Source organism: Rattus rattus, chromosome 7 (genome assembly GCF_011064425.1).
Source record: "Rattus rattus isolate New Zealand chromosome 7, Rrattus_CSIRO_v1, whole genome shotgun sequence".
NCBI lineage: Eukaryota > Metazoa > Chordata > Mammalia > Rodentia > Muridae > Rattus > Rattus rattus.
The window spans coordinates 89,870,140-89,890,272 of record NC_046160.1 but is presented as its reverse complement, the minus strand read 5'-3'; the positions used below and the strand labels follow the sequence as shown (position 1 = coordinate 89,890,272).

Genomic DNA, 20,133 nt, shown 5'->3' with positions numbered 1-20,133 from the left:
TCTTGCCACCGCTGGTCAATTGGCACGTGGCTTTCCGGACATCAACCATCCGAGACAGCTCTGAAATTAGTTGCTAATTAATGGCGTGAGTCGGACGATTCCGGTTTCACGGCGGTTACTTCGTCTCCATTCATCACGCCCCAGTTGATTCCAGGCTAATAAAACCTGCGCGCGGCTCCTGGGTCATCAGCTCTGCCTAGGACCACAGGTTCCGCACACAGCAGCCTGGGGCACCGGAAGGCGGGGCTTCGGGGAACAGCTCCGGGCTGCGCGCGCGGCGCGGGCCTCCGTGAGCGCGCGGGGCGGGGAGCGCGCCAGGGGAGGGGCGCGCGGAGCGCAGGGCGCGCGCGGCGGCCGCTGCGGCCTGTTGGCGCGGTCGCCGGCAGCCTCGAGCGAGTCGAGCTAGGCACCGTGGCGGCTGTGGCTGGCGGGGAGCGCGTGGCCGGATCAATTCCCGAGTGGCCCGCGACCATGTCCCTGGGGCAGCGACTGGCTCTGCTAGCCATCCGTCTGCAGGAGCCGCAGCGGGTGGCGAGCTTCCAGCGTCTGTGTGGGGTGGAGGTGCCGCTCGGCAGCCCGGCGGCGGGCGAGGATGCAGAGACCGAGGTTCGCGGAGCCCCGGGAGACCCCCGGCGACGGGCACGGCAGTCGGACGCTGACGGCAGCCCGGCCAAGCCCGACTGCTGCGGTGCACCGAACGGCGTGCGCAACGGGCTGGCGGCCGAGCCGGGCCCGACCGGGCCCCGCCGCGCGGGCTCGCTGCGGCGCAACTCGTTGACGGGCGAGGAGGGCGAGCTGGCCAAAGTGAGCAACTTGCCGCTCTACTACCTGTTCTGCTTCGGCACCGAACTGGGCAACGAGCTCTTCTACATCATCTTCTTCCCCTTCTGGATCTGGAATCTCGACCCCTTTGTGGGCCGGAGGCTGGTGATCATCTGGGTGCTGGTCATGTACCTGGGCCAGTGCACCAAGGACATCATCCGTTGGCCGCGGCCGGCCTCGCCGCCGGTCATCAAGCTGGAGATCTTCTACAACTCGGAATACAGCATGCCCTCCACGCATGCCATGTCCGGCACTGCCATCCCCATCGCCATGATCCTGCTCACCTATGGCCGCTGGCAGGTACGCTGCGCCCCTCACTCAGCTGCACGCACGAGTTTCCAGTGCTTTCTGAACTTTTTTTCCCCCTTTTTTAAAAAATTGGCTCTTCCAGTCCAAAATACCCATAGGTTCTCATAGTACCAAAGGCAGGCCCTGTCAGAGTTCTAGAAAATTAATGAAGGATAATTAACTACTAAACTGTATTTTAATACAGTTAAGTGTAGTTTCTTAGACAACCCCCACCCCCACCCCACCCCCAAGCCCTAAGGAAACACTTTCCGTGCCTTTAACCCTTGAGCTGGGACTGAGTTTTTAAACTTAGTTCGTCTGATGCACAGTGGTGATGTGGTTTCCTTAAAATGAAACACTTGGTAACTGAGACCCGGTTTCATTGTATACTTGATGTTTACGATGTAAAACTAGACAGTGTTTTCAAACAGTAGTGTAATCCCGACACGGGCATATTCCAAGCACTGAAGAGATGACAGTTATGACAAAAGGTGAAGGAGCGGAGTCTATGGAAGCTCGTCAGTAAAGGATTGATCGCAGAACTACTGAGACACTTGACTGCACTTCTCTCTCTGGGCTGGATAACTAGTTGTTAGTTGCTACACTGTTACTATGGCCGTAATTGTAACCATGCACGGCTTTGCCTGTGGAAAAGCTGGATTGGTTATAATGGCGTATGACATCAGGGGTAATTTGACCAAGAGTTTTGTTTGTTTTGTTGATTTTTGTTTTTGTTTTTTACTTCCCTCTTACTCCTTCCATCAAGAAATTTTAATGGTAGTCATTTTTTAATTTTCCTGCTTTTGCTTTCCCTAATTTAAGCTTCCTCGGGTTTGTTTGCAAGTGATATTTGAGTTTACAATTTAATTATCTTTCACGCAGAAGCAAAATATATTTGTCTACTGGTCTTGCTTTTATCTATCTTAAATTGTATGATTTGTTAGTCTTTCGGACCAGTCTCTTAAGAATAAAGTGCATAGTTTTGGAGAATCTAGGGAGACTCATTGTCTCTTTCTAACTCCCTTTCATTGCATAAGATTGTGAAATGCCAACTGTGTTGTAAAACTCCCTTCTAGACTTACTTAATCCACGCTGAGTTTCACTATGGGTAAATCTTGCCTGTATCATTCCAGCCCCCCTCTACTGTGCAGTTGATCTCTTTTAGAGTTACAGAAATCAGGCATGCACCCAGAAAGAATGATGGAATTAGGAGGGGAGACTAACATAGAAAGTTCTTTCCTATTTAACCCCTGGTGATACATGGTCACATTTGGATTGCAAAAGCAGTGCTAACTGTTTGGGGGCGCGGGGGTGGGGGGGACCTATCTAAAAATTCCCATCTGCTCTAACGAATCCAGAAAGTGAGGTTGTCCCTGTGTTCTGCATGCTGTATACTGGGTGTATATGCTGCTGTTTGTCTTACTGATGGGGGACTTTCTACTGCCTCCTTCCTGATGGGCTGCTGCTAATACTGCCATGGGGGACTGGGGAAAGGAGAGAGAGAGGGAATGAGTTGGTTCTGCTCTTCAGTAATTCAGGACACATGCTAACAGGAAGTCTGAAAATAGTTCTGCTGAATTGTTTATGGGGTGTAGCTATCAATATTTTAACATTTCAAGGCCGCTTGAATAATCAGGCTAAACTTATATTCTAGTTTTTGTTCTGTTTTTAGGCAGGATCTCACTGTAGCCTGGAACTCACTTTGTAGTTCAGGCTGGCTTCAACTAGGAATTATACACAACCTATTGTATTCAATTCAACATTGGCAAACCATACAGGCTTTGAGATTACAGCTAGGCAGGGCGATAGAAATCATCTGGTCTTAAACAGATAGATCTCTAGGCAACCATCAACCCACTCTATTTATATAGATTTTCCTATTGTGAACATTCCATCCTGGAGGAACCTGCACTATAAAGCCAGTTTAACAGGATTTTTTTTTCCACTTAGCTCTTTTTCTTCTTTTGGTTTTTTGAAACAGAGTTTCTCTGTGTAGCCCTGGCTGTTCTGGAACTCTTCACTCTGTAGACCAGACTGGTCTGGAACTCTCAGAGATTCCCCTGCCTTCCAAGTGCTGGTATTAAAGGCATGTGCCAACCCCACCTGGCCTTTACTTAGCATTTTTTTTCTTTTTTTTTCGGAGCTGGGGACTGAACCCAGGGCCTTGCGCTTGCTAGGCAAGTAATCTACCACTAAGCTAAATCCCCAACCCCTTACTTAGCATTTTAAAGATTTTTTAAAAGATTATATATAGTGTTTCTTTAAAATGTATACTGTTGGTATCTTTGTACCTTCAGACACACCATCAGAAGAGGGCATCAGATCCCCTATTTCAGATGGTTGTGAGCCACCATGTTTATTTGTTTATGCATGTTAGGGTGTGTGTAATTGTGGTATGTAATTGAACTCAGGACCTCTGGAAGAGCAGCCAGTGCTCTTCCCCGCTGAGCCATCTCTCCAGCCCCTGATTTTTTTTTTAAAATCATCATTTTTATTATTGGTTCAGGAATTAAGCTTCAAAGAGAATACATGGGCATACTTTTTTTTTTTTTTTTGAGAAACGAATTTTTTTTTTTTTACAGTTTCATCTTACTCCCATCAGCAACTTATTAAAGATCATATTGTAGTATGTATTTTTTTTCGGAGCTGGGGACCGAACCCAGGCCTAAATCCCCAACCCCAGTGATGGCTAATTTGAATCTTTGCTTTTAGCTTATTTTGTTTCTTCCATGATACTGATTGTTGAAACCTAGGCCTTTGGCTGCGTCCATTTAGTGGTGTGTGTGTGTGTGTGTGTGTGTGTGTGTGTGTGTATGTGTGTGTGTAAGTCTAACCATTTTTCATTTTGAGACAGGGTCTTCTAAGTTTCCCAGATTAGCCTTGAACTCACTCTGTAGCTGGCTAGACTCCAACTTGGAAATCCTTCTGTCTCACCCTCCCATGTAGTTGGGATTACAAGTCTGTGCTTCCATACCCAACTCTCAATATACATTTTAAAGTCAACTCTTTAATTGCCTTGAAATCCTGTGAGCTCTATTATTGAGATGACCCAAGATATCCTTGTTAAAGTTCCTGTTAATTTAATAATTGGTACAGTAATTCCCACACCTTCCTTCTACAGGAAATCTCATCAACTGGGAATAGTGGTGGTTGTATTTCTTTCATTGCAATTATATATTTTATTCTCCCATTGAATAAAGAGCTTTAATCAAGATGAGACTTGTCTCAACAAATAAAAACCTGTCAATTTCTCATAATCTGTGCCGCATAGCACATGTGAATGTGAGAAAACAGATATTGTTCTGCTGAGGGGAGTAGATGGATATTCTGGGATGTCTTCTGTCTGTAGCCCAGGGAAAGTTCTAGATCATTGGGGACGGGGAGAGCAGTTCACAGAGAAGATGCTTTTGCCAGCTCAAGGGAGAGGCAATAGGAATCTGTCTCCCTGTTAGCTCTCCCCAGCAAACAGTGGCCCGCTACCTGGCGTTGGCCTGTTGTATTTTGGTGTTGAGTGGCATCAGAGACTGAGCCCAGGGCCTCCTGTGCTGAGCATGGATTTCGCACTATACCCCAGTTTGCTGTCTGTTTTTTTTTTTTAATGGCCTATGAAGTATGGGTGGATTTTACATATTTAAAGAATTGAGAAAGAGCCAAAAGAATGTTTTATGGCAGGAAAATTATGTGAACCTCCAAATTTCGTCTGTAGTTAAAAGTTGAGAAACTGATCTTATCCATTGTGTCTAGTGTTGCTTTTTTGTTTCTATTTGTGCTGCTGATAGCTGTGAAAGTACACAGCTTCAACAACTTGGACTGTGTGGTTCATGAAGCATAATAGACTCTCCCCCAGTGCTACATTTTTAATTTATATTTTGAGACAGGGTTTCTCTGTGCAGCCCTAGCTGTCCTGGAATGCACCTGCCTCTGCCTGCTGAGTGCTGGGGTGAAAGGCGAGTGCCACCACCGCCAGGCTGCACTAAGCTTATCTTGAATTTGATAGATTTGTTTACTTTTGAGGCAAGGTCTCATTGTCACAAACTGGTCTCTTTCAGAGTCCTGCCTGCTCTGCCTTTGCTGGAATTAAAGACATACACTACCACCAAACCTAGCAAATTTCCTAGTTTTCAAAGGTAGAATTGACAAGTCTCGATGATCATTGGATCTATCATTAAGGAGGGAAAAAGAATATGTCCAAATTTCCAGTTTGGGATGTATAATTTGTGAAGGGGCAAAATATATGCATATACATACACACATGCACACATATATATGTATATATTAGAAGCATCTTGTATTGAGTGTGCAGGGTCATCCAGGAGCTGGTATTTGATATCCTTAAAGCAACCACCTGAAGTGATGAGGGAGGCAGTTCTCTCAATGAATACAGACTGGGTGCCAGCACATAACTGCCAAGTGGAATCGTGAAAATGAAATATTGTCCTCAAAGAGGACACACAATGAGAATTTCAGGTCCAGGAAAATACCTTTTTTTTTTTTTTTAAGATTTATTTATTTTATGTATACAAGTACACTGTAGCTGTGTTCAGTCACACCAGAAGAGGGCATTAGATCTCATTACAGATGGTTGTGAGCCACCATGTGGTTGCTGGGAATTGAACTCAGGACCTCTGGAAGAGCAGTCAGTGCTCTTAACCACTGAGCCATCTCTCCAGCCCCAGCAAAATACCTCTTAAGATATCAACTTTTTTAAAAATTTATTTATTTTATGTGAGTACATTGTAGCTATCTTCATACACACCAGAAGAGGGCATCAGACCCCATTACAGAGGGTTGTGAACCATCATGAGGTCGCTGGGAATTGAACTCAGGACCTCTGGAAAAACAATCAGTGCTCCTAACCACTGAGCCATCCTTCCAGCCCCAGAATGGCAACATGAGTGCCTACCTTAAAAACAAAACAATCAAAAACAAACACCCTCTTTACCATAAAAAAAAAGTGCCTTTATATATAAGTACCAAATATTTGTATCTGGTCTTATTTAAATAATTATAGGAAAACAAAAAAGAAATATATGAACATATCCTAAATTGATACTTCCAAGTTTTCATGATTAACCAGTGTCAGGACAAAGACATACATCAGGGCTGAGCCATCTCTCCAACATTTATGTCAAAGCCAGGCGCAGAGGCTTGAAAAATGGCCCAGCAATCAAGCATCCATACCGCTCTTGCAGAGGACCCAAGTTCCTGCAGCGGGTAGTTCACAACCCCTGTAATTCCAGTTCCTGGGGATTTGGTGCCGCCCTCTCCTGGCTCTCAAGAGTACCGGTACTCACGCGCATCTACTCTCACATAGAACTAACATAGAATTAAAAGTAAATCTTAAAAAACAGACTCCATGCCAGGCACGATGGTGCAAGCTGTGATCCCAACACTGGGAAGACAGGCACGGAGATCCCTGGGACTCCCCGGCCAGCCTGTAGTTCCTTTGGTGAGTGACAGGCCAGTGTAAGATCTACCTCAGCAAAGTGTAGTGGTTCTCTTGAAGAACAACATGCCAGGTTTTCCTCTGGCCTCCACATGTAGATGCACAGGCACACATACATGCAACGAGAAATGTAGACACACCCATCAATATTTAAGGAGTGGAAATACGAGGTGCAAGCAGATATCTTCGGGACTTGCGGAGATGGTTCAGCATTTAAGAGCTCTTGCAGCATTATCGTGAGGACCCCAGTTGGGATCCTAGCACTCACATAGGCTGGGTGTCCTCAGCATACCTGTAACCCCAAACCCCTGGAGGGAGCAGGGGCCCGATTGCTAAGGCTTGCTGGCTTCCACTTTCACTGAGAAAAACATGGGCCCCAGGTTCAGGGAGAGATCCTGCCTCAAAGAATAGGCAGAGAATAGTGACACCCCCTTCTGCTCTTGATGTACTCATATAGGCACACTCACCCACACAGACAGATGCTGTCTCTCACATATACAAATAAGTCTTTTGAAAAAGAAGATATCTTAGAAATATCTAAGGTGAGGTAGGCGTGTGCTTCTTTAAACCTAGCACTCAAGAGGCAGAAACGGACTGATCTTTGAATTTGGTGCTGGGCAGAAACGGACTGATCTTTGAATGTGGTGCTGGGCATAAGGGAGTCCCTTTTGAGGGTCAGGGTGGGGGGAGAAAAGCGGCAAAGAGAAGGAAGAGAGGAAGGACAGAGCATCTGAGGTGTATGGAACTCAGGGTGTGCACACAGGGATTTTAAAAAAATGCATCTTGACTGGGTTAAGAAAAAAGAGGAAGTTGATTTGCAGAACATCTGGAACATTTTGTAGAAACTAAGTGCAAGGAAGTACTGGGGGTTTGGGGCCAGGCTGTGGAACAAGACTGCCTCAAAGCACACCGAATGCCTCTGTACAGCCCTCTCCTGTGCCTGGGCATGTGTGTGCTCTCTTCATCCGGCTCTGCATTCTCTACAGATTCAGACAGTAGAGACTGTCTTGAGCTGCGAGATCTGCCTGGTCAGGGCCAAGTGTCCACACTAGACTCAAATATTGATGGTCAGATGAGTAGTGTCTGTGCTTCTAGGGCCACAGTATAGGTCTGCCCAACACAGTAAGATGAGACAATACCTTAAAAAGACTATGCCTTAGACAAAGCCAGAAGTGAAAATAAGAGAGCTCTTGTTCTGGAGAAGCCCTAAGCATTGGTAAATTCAGCACAAGCACTGAAAAAAAAACCAGACTTTTCAGAGGCTAAGGAATGGTAAGAAATGTGTGTGTGTCTTTATCATTTGGAAATGATTGGGACTCTATTGTATGTCAGGTTCACTATTTTGTATCTGATAGAATTAAGACCACATCATATGTCATGCTTATTGTTTTGCTTGATCAATATCGTCATTTTTGCTAGGTAGCCATATGCAGCTTTTTTTGAGTAAAATTAGTATCTTTATTTCCAGTAAATTTTTACTAAAGCAGATTACACACACACACACACACACACACACACACACACACACACACACACACACACACGGTTTTTCAAGGCAGCATTTCTCTGTTTGGGTGGGTGTCCTGGAACTTTATAGTAGACCAGGCTGGATTTGAACTCAGAGATCCACCTGCCTCTGCCTCCCAAATACTGGGATTAAAGAGTTCTGCCATGCCCAGCTAAAGAATTATGTTTAATTTCTAGGTACTGGAAACAAATATTTTCAGTATCACCCAAAGAATCACACAAACAAAAGGAAAGTATGAGGCAGGAAGTTCGCTTGGTTTTGTTCCCTTTTGGTTTCTTTGAAACAATGTCTTAATATGTAGCTCTGTCAGGCCTGGAACTCACAGCTGTTCTAAACTCAGAGCCCAGCTCTGCCCAGTGCTGGGGTTAATTCAGGGCTTGCCCCATCTAGCCCAGCTTATTTGGCTTTTATTTCTAGGCAGGCGGTGATGTTGTTTCCCTATTGGCTGGGCTCTGACCCCACAGTCTTTATAAAGACTAGTTTTAAAAGACTGTGTAAAAGGCAGTAAAGAAAAGGAGAAAGGGTCCAGCTGCCCCTTGGCCATCACCATTTGTGTAAGCAAATGTTTTACAAGGTGGCTAAGACTTAGTTTCACGTCATTTTGTTAAGCTGCCAAATGCCTACCATTAGTGAGTATTAGCCCTTGAAGAAGCTACCCTTGAGTGGAAAAAAGACATTTCTTACATAGACAAGTCAAATGAAAAGAACAAAAAGGTGAGAAAAAAGCAGTTTGAGTTTGGAATAGTAAATTTCTTTAAAAAAAAAAAAAACAACTTTATTTTTTGAGACTGGTTTTTCTGAGTAGCCCTGATGTATGGATCAGGCCTTGAACTCAGATACAACTGGCCGTTCAAAAGTCGGTTCATCACTTTTTAAATATTTATTTATTTATTTGGGGGTGTGTGTGTGTCTGTCTGTCTGTCTGAATCAGAGGGCAACTTGGTGGTAGTCAATTCTTTTCACCTGCCCATGTACTGAACACAGGTAGACAAGCTTGCCGTAGGAGAGAGAATTTTGCCAGCAAATTCCTTCAGACTTGAGCGATACCTCCGTCCTTCCATGGACCTTCAGCCTGAGAGTTTGGCTCTTGTGAGCCTCCACAGTGGCATGAGCTAGCTCTCCCTTGTAAACCTCTTCCTATTTATAACGTACAGACATGTTCCATAGGTTACTTCTCTGGGGGCACCATGGCTGAAACGTGTCATTACACTCTTTTAATTCATACACAGTGCTGTAGACTCAGCCAGGCCTCACATGTGCTAGACAGGCTGTCCACTGAGGTACCTGTGAGTGACCTCCTTTTACTGTGCGGACCACCCTTACCTTGACTACCCATCTTCCCGCCTCGGCTTCCCAAGCAGATGATGTTTTTACACTGTAGGCTTGGTACTGTCCTAAACACTAATTACCTCCTTTTAGATAGGAGGAACCTGAAATAGAAGGATATTATGTGGCCACCCCAGGGCCCCACGGCTGAAGAAACAAACAAATCAGCCTAGCTTACAACCCTGTAAACCCCCACCTTGACTCTGACTCTTCTCCGAGTCAGATAGGCGGGGTGAGGATGGATAAGTGAGTCTCCCGCACTCCAGAAGAAGCAAACTCAGAAGTTGTCACCTGCTGACTGGACTGGAGAACCCAGAAAAAAGCCTGTTTCTGGAAGAAAGAAAAGGCAGCATTTGTGTGGAAGGAGGGACGATCCTGGCCGAGCAACACACACACGGCTGGTGTTCTTCCACCATGGGTCCTCTGAGACGCTCTGACACTGCTGCAACTCTCTCTCTTCCATGATGACTTAAGTTGATTTTTGTGGTTCACGTTTGAGACTCGAAAGACATGGATTTTCTAAATGGCAGATAGTATGTCCGTGTATGTGTGTAGGTGACTAGTGAGGGAGGTAGACAACGTTCCTCTGTACAAAGATGACAAGCCCCTCTGTGTCTGCACTGAGAGATGGAAGCCATCTTCTGTCAGTTTTTTTTTATATTATTTATTTAATGTATATGAGTACACTGTAGCTGTCTTCAGACACACCAGAAGAGGGCATCAGATCCCATTACAGATGGTTGTGAGCCACCGTGTGGTTGCTGGGATTGAACTCAGGACCTCTGGAAGAGCAGTCAGTGCTCTTAACCACTGAGCCATCTCTCCAGCCCCCTTCTGTCAGTTTTGATATGTGACTCCTTACCCACATTTCTGTGCTTAGTACAGACTCCCAGAGTTGCCTGGTCATCGAATACGCATGTGTATTGTGTTTGTGTGTATATATGTATGTTGTGTATGGATGTATATGAACATGGATAGAATGTATGATCTCTCGCATACTGATGTGCTTTCCATACAGACTACAACTTTTGTTTCGTTAGGAAGAAAAATCTGTCCGAAATGCGCCACCACTGCCCTGTTGTGTGAGAAACTATCTGCTTACCGGGATTTACAATGGATTTTTTCCCCTCTGCTGTCTGTGTTTGTCCCATATTACAATTATTCTGAACAAATTAAATTGTACTTAAGAGGCCAGAGTGTAATTCGTCGATAGAGTGCTCCCTGGCATTCAGCCATTGGTTCAGTCCCTTAATGTCTCCAAAAAGAAAGAAAGAAAGATTATTTTTAAAGACAGTTTTTGAAATTGGTTTAATTGCCAGTCATTTTATTAGCTATTTTTGCACCTTCCCTCCCATGCGAGTGAGTGGAAGGCGCCACAGTGTACCAGACAGTTCTGATCATGTGTGATAAGCAGCGGGGAAAGCATATCGGGCTGAATAGAGCCATTTTGTAGAATAACTGAAGGAAATGTTCACTTGGGTTTCCTTGTTATCAAGGTCACACAGTGTGAAAGTTAACAGAGCTGTGAGAGTAAAAGTACCTAAGCCGGGCTGGTGGCTCACGCCTGTAATCCCAGGGCTTGGGAAGCAGAGGCAGGGGCACCAAATTCAAGGTTATTGGTCCTTACACAGTGAGTTCGAGACCAGCCTGGGCTGAATGAAACCAAAAGCAGCATCTGGGAGAGGGAGAGATGGTGGCACACACCTATGGTCTCAGCATGGGGAGGCTGAGGCGGGCCTGGCATGGGAAAGCCCTGGGTTCCATCCATCCGTAGCGCCGTAAGAAAAAGTCATTTAGCTACCATATGATTTGTTGGGCTATATTTTTATGCACTTGGAAATAGTGTAGAGCACTTACCCATGTGCACTTCATTACCGGCCCTCTTTTTAATTTAAGGACAGGATCTCACGATGTAGCCCAAGCTGGCTTCTCACTGCAGCAGTCCCCCTGCCTCAGCCCTTCGAATATTAGTATTCAACTCTTCTCACTCTCCTTCTCCAACCACTGTCTGTGTGCAGTTTCACTTAGGACCTGGAAACCACCAGGCACACACCACCAGAACACGCTCTTCCCACATTAACCATGCTCCCGGTCAGTCCTGTTTTTCTTCCCTCCAACCACAGGACAAGAAGCCAGCTCTGTCAGCTGATATCGCTGATTCCAAGAGCAGCCTGTTTGTGCCTTTCCCCTTTTTATGTTTCTGCTACTCATATAGCCCTGGCTGTCCTGCAAGCACCATGTAGGCCAGGTTGGCCTCAAACTCATAGTGATCCTCCTGCCTCTGTCTTTCTGTTGCTAAAGTTACAGGCCTGTGCAATCACCGTGCTCCATTCCCACCCAAATTTTCCTCAATAGGATTGCCGTTTGAAGTTTAATGGAGAATGCTGAAGTAGAAAACTAATTACAAAGTGTTCCTCCAAGGAGGAGGAAAAACACCACAGATTGCAGATGGCAGCCACTCCTGGATGGGAGAGAGTGAGTGGCAGTCTTTCCTCCCAGGGAAGTCCGAGTCCTTAATAGAGGCTGAATTTGGGTGGTGTTCCAGAGCACCTGCACCGTGGTTAAAGTGTGTGGGGCCCCATGGTGAGTGCACACACTCGTGCGCACACGCACACAATTTCAGTAGTGGTGCACATCTCAGCACTCACTCAGGAGGCAGAGGCAGGTGGATCTTTGTGAGTTTGAGGTCAGCCTGGTCTACAGAGCAAGACAACCAGGGATACACAGAGAGGCCCCGTCTGGTAAAACAACAAACCTAAGTTGTTCTTGGTAAAAGTGTTTTGTTAATGTCTCGTGTATCCTTGGTTAGGCACTGGGGAAATAGTGGCGAGGAGAAGGCATATAGTTCTCGATAGGGTTTCATAGCATGGCGATTTGCTTTCTTATTTGCTTGTTTGTATCTGTCTAACTTGATTTTTTTTTCTCTCTCCTTTAGTATCCTCTTATATACGGGCTGATTCTCATTCCCTGTTGGAGTTCTCTAGTTTGCCTAAGTAGAATCTACATGGGAATGCATTCCATCCTGGTAAGGAAAGCAGGGTGTCCGTGCGTCTGTGTGTATGTGTGTGTGTCCGTGTGTGTACATACCTATAAAATATAAAAATATAAACTATAAAATAAATTTTTTTTCCTGACACTGGTAGAAAATTTTAGATAGAATCTCAAGTCAAATGATTAGTATGACCTGTTGGGGAGGCAGTTCTATTTGTAAAAAGGTATTCTGAAGCCAAGCCAGCTAGCAAGCTCACTTGGTTTTGACTTTGTTGTAGGTGGTGTCCTACTGGCTGGGGCAGTCTCAGCCTTGCTGGACGGGCTAGTCTTCAAAGAACCGCTTCAAAGAAAATGAAGAAATCAGGGGAAAGGGTCAGCCCCCCAGGCCATCAAGTTCCAGGCACGGGTGAAGGGCTTTGTGTGTAAAAGAATTTGACTAAGTGTGGGAGATTAAAAGATTTACGTAAAAGTTTTACAAGGTGAGAGAGATTAGTGGAGTATTAGATAGACCAGGAAGAAATAGCATTTCTCTGAACCCTGAAAGAGAAAATCCAGTTGAGTCTTCCTCATTAGCAGAACTATCAGGGTAATGATTTGTGGCTCGCTGGCGTCTTTCTCTGCCTTGTATCTCACTTTCCAAACTCCAATGCTGTGAGTGCTCAGAAGCCTCAGGAATGCTGTGACCTCTGGTGAGCTGCCTCTCTCCTCTCTGAGATGACTGCTTCCCTTCCTCACAACCTTTCCCACATTCTCCTTCTCCTTCTCCAGGGTGGCCAGGTGCCTCTTCCCCCATTTACCCTAAACTGGAATTGCTTCTTGCCTTTCTGTCATCCCACAATGGACTGTGGGTTCCTTAGATCTAATGTGCCCTGTCTCTCGGCAGTCAGCATCTCCCCAGATGCTCTAGGGATTTATTGCCTGTTAGCTTGGAAATGAAGGAACAAAAAAAAAAAAAAAAAAGAAAAAAAAGAAAGGAAAGAAAAAGAAAAAATAATACAGATGGCAAAATGTGAACTAATATATGAAAGCCTAATAATTTATACTGAGTTGTTGTTCTTCGTCTTCCTCCTCCCCCATCCTCCTCTTCCTCTTCTTCTTCTTTAGAATGTCCTTTTTACCTATCACTCATGTAATAGCTGACTTTATTCGGAGCATCAGACAGTTTATACCATGAGGGCTAAGAAAGGACACTTAAGTAACATTCTCAGGAGCTCAAGCTGATTCTCAAAGGAAAATCACAGGACAAAATCATGGTTTGCATAGAGGCACATGACTAGCAACAGCTGAAGTAAGCGCACGCCTATCTGATCCACCCGGAGGAGCACGAGAACACATTCCATGAGCAGTTCTGTGCTCTGAAGAAACTGAGGTCACAAGGCTATTGTTTTCTTGGCGTTTTCTCACAAGCACTCAGGATTCTCGCATGATTCCATTCTTGGACTGTGTTCTGACAGTGTTCTACTTGTAGAACTGATCTCATGGCTTTAGGAGTATTGGCATTGTTTTCACTACTCTTCCTATTTTATAATCAGACTACACATTTTTGTGTGACTAACATTCCCAAACTCTGCTACTTACCACACTCTGTGCCTTATGATTCCTTTCTACCTCCACAATTAGTGGTATCACTTCTAAAAAGTTACCAAATGGTTAGACTGTTTCCTTCTTTGAATGAGGTTTTGTTTTGTTCTAGGTCTCACTGTGTAGGCCTGGCTAGCCTCAAACTCTTGAGAGATACTGCCTCTGCTCCCTAGTGCTGGGATTACATGGTATCTAGATTGTTTTTTTAAAAGTTATGTTTTGTTTTGGATTTATTTATTTAATGTATATGAGTAAACTGTAGCTGTCCTCAGACACACCAGAAGAGGGCATCAGATCTCATTACAGATGGTTGTGAGCCACCATGTGGTTGCTGGGAATTGAACTCAGGACCTCTGGAAGAGCAGTCAGGGCTTTTAACCACTGAGCCATCTCTCCAGCCCTGTTGTTTTTAGTCTTACTTTTTGTGTCCTGGACATGCAAGTCCACCACCAGCTGAACACATCTCCAGCCATGTTTGTTCTTTTTTTTTTTTTTTAACTGAAGAGGAAATAGTACTTTTATCTCTAAGTTTATTATCATTCCAAGAGGAATAAGAATCTTATTGTTGCATATGTGATCACAAAAACACTGCTCTTGGAAGAAAGAAGAGAGAGAGAGAGAGAGAGAGAGAGAGAGAGAGAGAGAGAGAGAGAGAGAGAGAGAGAGAGAGAGAGAGAAAGCCAGGCACTTGCTTTTAATCCCAGGACTCGAGAATTCGAGACAGGAAGATCTCTGTGCATCTGAGGCCATCCGGGACTGTATCCTGAGTTACAGACCATCGAGGGTTGCATAATGAAACCCTATCTCAAAAACAAAACCCCAACCGATCGGATATTCCTGCTGAATTCAGCTCGCTCTTTATATGCTAGACCGCATGTATTCTTGAGTCACGTGGAGTAAAAGCAATATTGACATTAGTATTACTTGACATTTCTTTTCTTTTCTTTATGTACGTGTGGGGAGGATGTGTGTACATGACTGCAGGAGCCTGCACAGACCAGAGACAGCAGATCTCTGCAGCAGGGGTTCCGGGTGGTTGTGAGCCACCTCCATGGGCTGGGAGACAAACTTGGGTCCTCTGCAAGAACGGTGCTCTCTCTCAACTGCTGAGCCATCTCTCCATTCCTGACTACTGCTTTTCAGTTTGTGAATGGGCAGGCCTGATTGTGTATTAAATTTCACTTTATTTTGCTTTTTATTTATTTCAGTACCAAGGATTAAACCTAGGGACCTCACATGTGGCCAGGCTGCCCTATATGCCAAGACTTTTTTTTTTTTTTTGAGACAGCATCTTAGCCAGATTGCCCATGCAGCTGAACTCCTATAACTACAACTGACCTTGAACAATCAGCCCTCCTGCCTTAGCTTACTTAGTCCACCCAAGTAGTTGGAATTATTTTCCTATAGTACCATGCCAGGGAACCTGATTGTCTGTTCAATGACTAATTGCTCCCAAAGAATATATGATTTGCCTCATTAAAAGTAGCTACAACGGAGGGCTGGATAGATGACTCAGCAGTTAAGAGCACTTTCTCCTCTTACAGAGGATCAGAGCAATTCCCAGCACCCATGTAACCTCTCACAACTGTAATTCCTATTCCATGGGGTCTTTTGCCACCTAGTGATCCCCAAGGGTTCCTGCATGAGCACAGTACACATGGACAGACAGAGAGAGAGAGAGAGAGAGAGAGAGAGAGAGAGAGAGAGAGAGAGACACAGAGAGAGAGAGAGAGAGAGAGAGAGAAGAATAGGTAAGGGCCATGGAGATGACTCACTGGCTGAAGGCAGTAAAGCCACGCCTGGCAATTTTCCTTTTCAGAGTAATACCCGGTACAACTTTGAAGTATTACAAATAATAATTCTGTGCAATGGCTGTGGCTATCATCACTAGTCAGTAATATATTGCTTGTTTGCTATTTTGTTTTTGACATAAGGTACCATGTACCTAGGCTGGTTTTGAACTTGTGCTTCTGCCTCTGCCTTCTGAGTGCTAGAATCAGATTATGAATCTGATAATATCCCCTCAGTTTGTACTTTTCATATCTTTTAGTATTTGAAATAATTGCTTGTGTTTTGAATTATTTTTTAAAACCTAACTGGTGTCTTCACTGTTAAGTATGGAACTAGCATGGGCTATAGGTAGAGTGTATCCCAGACGCCTCACAGACACTCAGATGCGACACTGCCTGAGTTGTTATCTTCCTTAGCATTAAGAGCACTAAGATAATGTCCTAGGAATAATGTATAAGGAATACTTCACTATCACTTGACACAGTTTATCAATCTGAGTCAAAGAGCAAACGTTTGTTTTTATTATGTGCTTTCCTAATTGTTTTTCCTAGTCCCCGGAAAAGTAAAGGTTATTGTATGTTTTTTCAGTCATTACCAAACATAGCTTTCAAAATTATTATTTTTTTTCAAAACAAGATTTCTCTGTATAACCTTGACTCCTTGAACACACTCTATAGACCAGGCTGGCCTTGAATTCAGAGATCTGCCTGCTTCTGCCCCTGTGCTGAACTAAAGGCACGAGCCACCACACTGCCCGACCAAAATTCAATTTCTGAAACACATTTTTTTGGTAAGGGATTATTTGTATGTGGGGAGGTGCTTAGAAGCCAACCCAGGTCCTCTGGAAGCTGCAAGGGCTCTTGATGGACCGCTGAGCCGCCTCTCCAGCCGTCTGTCTGTCTGTCTGTTTGTTTGTTTTAAAGCTGCGTTTTTGGTACAGGGTCTTGCTGTGGTCCTCTGGCCTCGAATTTTCTGTGCGGTCTAAACTGGCCTCCAATTCACAGTTCTTAAAAAAGACGGCCTTTTAGAAGATAGGGAGACTGATTTTAGTGCTAACATCACTTACCTAAAACTGGAATATTTATGTTTTCTTGCTAACATTGTTATTTCCGGTTTTTCCCCCAAAGCATAAACTTCAGGACAGCACACATCATTTCTTTGAGTAATAAATACAATGTTTCTTCTGCATGTCAACATCACAGTAGCAAACAGTGTTCAGAACCTGACTAAATTCACACACATTATATATGTAGTTAAGGAAAGAGTAGAAAAATAAAAAGTCTTTTATTATTGTGAATAAATCCTTTTTATTGGCCATGCAGTGGTGGCGTACATCCCAACACTCACGAGGCAGAGGCAAGTGGATCTCCGAGTTCCAGAACTGAGAGTTCTGGGGTTGGGGATTTAGCTCAGTGGTAGAGTGCTTGCCTAGCAAGCGAAAGGCCCTGGGTTCGGTCCCCAGCTCCGAAAAAAAAAGAAAAAAAAAAAAAACAGAACTGAGAGTTCTGGTCTACAGAATGAGTTCCAGGACGGCCAGAGCTACACAGAGAAACCCTATTTCAAAAAGCCTAATTAATTAATTAATTAATTAATTAATAGAATCCTTTTTATCATTAAAACAAGTTTCGCTGCAATATATTTTTTAACATTTTATTTTTATTTATTTATTTTTTTAGACAGGGTTTTGTGTAACCCTGGAACTTCTGATCTTCTTGCCTCTACTCCCCCATCCCACCCTTTCTGCTGGGATTATGGGTGTGCAGCAGTATGCCTTATTTTTGCAGTTTAGGAATCAAACCTAGGCTTCCTGCATGCTAGGCAAGCACTCTACCCATCAGGCTACAGCCCCAGCCCAAGTTCTGATACTAGTCATACAATAGTATGTTGGTTTATAAGGCTTAAAGTTAAACACCAAAGTAGCGTTATACTAACTGTACTTTTATTCTTTCTAGGACGTCATTGCTGGATTCTTGTATACCATTTTAATCCTTATTATCTTCTACCCATTGGTGGACCTGATTGACAACTTCAACCAAACTTACAAATATGCCCCGCTCATCATCATCGGGCTTCACTTGATTTTGGGCATTTTTTCTTTCACCCTTGACACCTGGAGCACATCCCGAGGAGACACGGCTGAGATTCTGGGGAGTGGTGCTGGGATTGCCTGTGGCTCGCACGCCGCTTATAACCTGGGTGTATCCTTAGACCCTTCTCTGCACACGTTACCCTTAGCTATCCCCCCTCTTACGGTAACTCTGTTTGGAAAAGCCATATTACGGGTCGTCATAGGGATGTTGCTTGTACTGTTCATAAGAGATATCATGAAGAAGGTCACCATTCCTCTAGCCTGCAAACTCTTCGGTATTCCGTGTCATGACCTTCGCCAAGCAAGGCAGCACATGGAAGTGGAGCTGCCCTACCGGTATATTACCTACGGGACGGTTGGTTTCTCCATCACGTTTTTGATCCCCTACATATTTTCCTTTATCGGTATCTCTTGATGGAGGAACACTGGTTATTATAAGAAAGGAGGCTACCAGCTATATCTAAAGCTATTCTCTAGGTAAAACTTGGATCAGAGGCTTTTGCAAGAATTTATCTTAAAGAAGGAAGTTCTGCAGCCAGTGCATTGTCATTGCACACCAGACGCTGTTTTAGGTGGGCGGAGCTCTCAGTACTGAGAAATGACACGCCCATTCACAGAATGTTTGGGGAGTTCCGGTCTGTTACAAATTGCAGTTCTATATACTATATATTAAGGTGCACAGTGTGCAAGTGTGTATCTAGTATATATTATATATACAACTCTTTACCTACGAATAGTGGGGTGAATTGAAAAATCAGTAACAATATGCAGTTGTGCCCAGGTCTTCGGAATTAAGGCAGGCATGTTGTTAGTAACAAATAGGTTGAATGTTTCTTTCCTATGGGAGCCATTTTCTCGTTGAATTGGTAATTACCAGACAGAAATCCACATGCTACCACACACTGATTTACTGCCTCTTCCTACACTGCCATCCCCCTTCATGTTATCCATGACGTTGAACATGAGAGGCATTTTTAATGGACCAAGTTTTGGGGGAAATTTGCTTTTTTGGATTTCTTTCTTTCTTAAAGTTCTGTACACTGTGTTGAATGTACTTTTTTTTTTCCTCAACCATTTTGGTCACCAATTTAATAATTCAGGTACTGAATTTTATTGCTTGCTAACTGTGCCTTTCTTTTCCTGAATCAAGAGACACCATGTATACTGTGATGTAAAAGTGACACTCTAACTCTATCTTAAGCCACATCATCAGGAAAGTATTTTAAAAATATATATCAAACTAACAGAATTAGAAGTAAACGACCCATAACTCTTAAGTCAGTTTTTTGTTTTTTGTTACTTTTAGAACAAAATGTGGAGTCGCTAAGTTTTCTCACTAATTTATTGGAAAGCTAAATGGATAAGTATTTCCATTTTTGTAAGTATTTTTCTGTGCATTGCAAGTTAGAGGAACAGTATATATCTATGTACATCGTCTTGACTGTATAGTACAAGTAAATATTTCCAGTGAGTGGAAAGGTAACTGAAATTTATAGATGAGACAGTGCACACCCTTTCTGTGTGCACAAGCCATTTTTCTAAATTATTTGAAAAGGATTGGATTTCCCACTGTTAACTTTTAATACCCCACTCTTTAGCAACCTAAGGTAGATTATCAAATCCAGACGTGAAGGATCGGTAGCTTAGATTCTGTTATTTTCCCAACTAATTATTTTTACAGTGGAAAATTTGAGTGTAGTATTAAACTATTCTTTTCCTGTCTGTGCCTTTATATTTTGAAGTGTGATTGCAACTAGGTTAACTTACATTTATGCGTGGTGAGCTTTTTGTAAAGAAGAGAATTGACTTCCATGTCAGGGGTGGAGGTAGCGACTTTAGTGCAATAATCTCTTGGTCATTCAGAAGGAAAACGCTCCTACTGTGGACAACATAAGTATTTGAGCTCATATTTTTTATAATTCTGATTGAAAGCTTAGGGACCTGGTAGTTTTTACCCAAACAGAGTCTGATCAACTTTAAGCAAGTAAATTTGAACCCTTTGGCCACTGGGAGATGAAAGCGAGGTGCTTAGAAAAGAATCGGTACGCAGGGAGCTTGGAAGCTGCAAAAAGTGGGGATTCCTCATCAGATGTGCTCTGTGAATTGAGCTATAAAAAGGGTCCCACACTTTGGTTCTGTTATCCTATTAATTTTTGTGTGTAGCTTAAAAAGAATTAGAAAATATTCTATCTCTTTGTGTTTATGTTTTGTTTGATGACAGTTCTATGCTAAATGTATTTTAAAATAAAAGCCAAGATCAATATGAAAATC

General features: G+C 43.7%; 1 protein-coding gene across 1 annotated transcript; it reads left to right on the top strand.

The window, feature by feature from the left end:
• The first annotated feature begins 303 nt into the window (after positions 1 to 303).
• On the top strand, positions 304 to 20,133 carry Sgpp1 (sphingosine-1-phosphate phosphatase 1). The gene is made up of 3 exons (XM_032907952.1): positions 304 to 1,122; positions 12,346 to 12,435; positions 17,726 to 20,133. Exons 1-3 carry the CDS (start codon positions 472 to 474, stop codon positions 18,275 to 18,277), a joined length of 1,293 nt encoding a protein of 430 aa, XP_032763843.1. The 5' UTR covers positions 304 to 471; the 3' UTR covers positions 18,278 to 20,133.

Bases quoted from the DNA above. Each gene is read 5' to 3' on its own strand.
- Sgpp1 (XM_032907952.1), top strand. From the start codon at position 472: ATGTCCCTGGGGCAGCGACTGGCTCTGCTAGCCATCCGTCTGCAGGAG. The intron at 1,123-12,345 runs GTACGCTGCGCC...TCTCTCCTTTAG, and splicing joins TCACCTATGGCCGCTGGCAG to TATCCTCTTATATACGGGCT. The intron at 12,436-17,725 runs GTAAGGAAAGCA...TATTCTTTCTAG, and splicing joins TGGGAATGCATTCCATCCTG to GACGTCATTGCTGGATTCTT.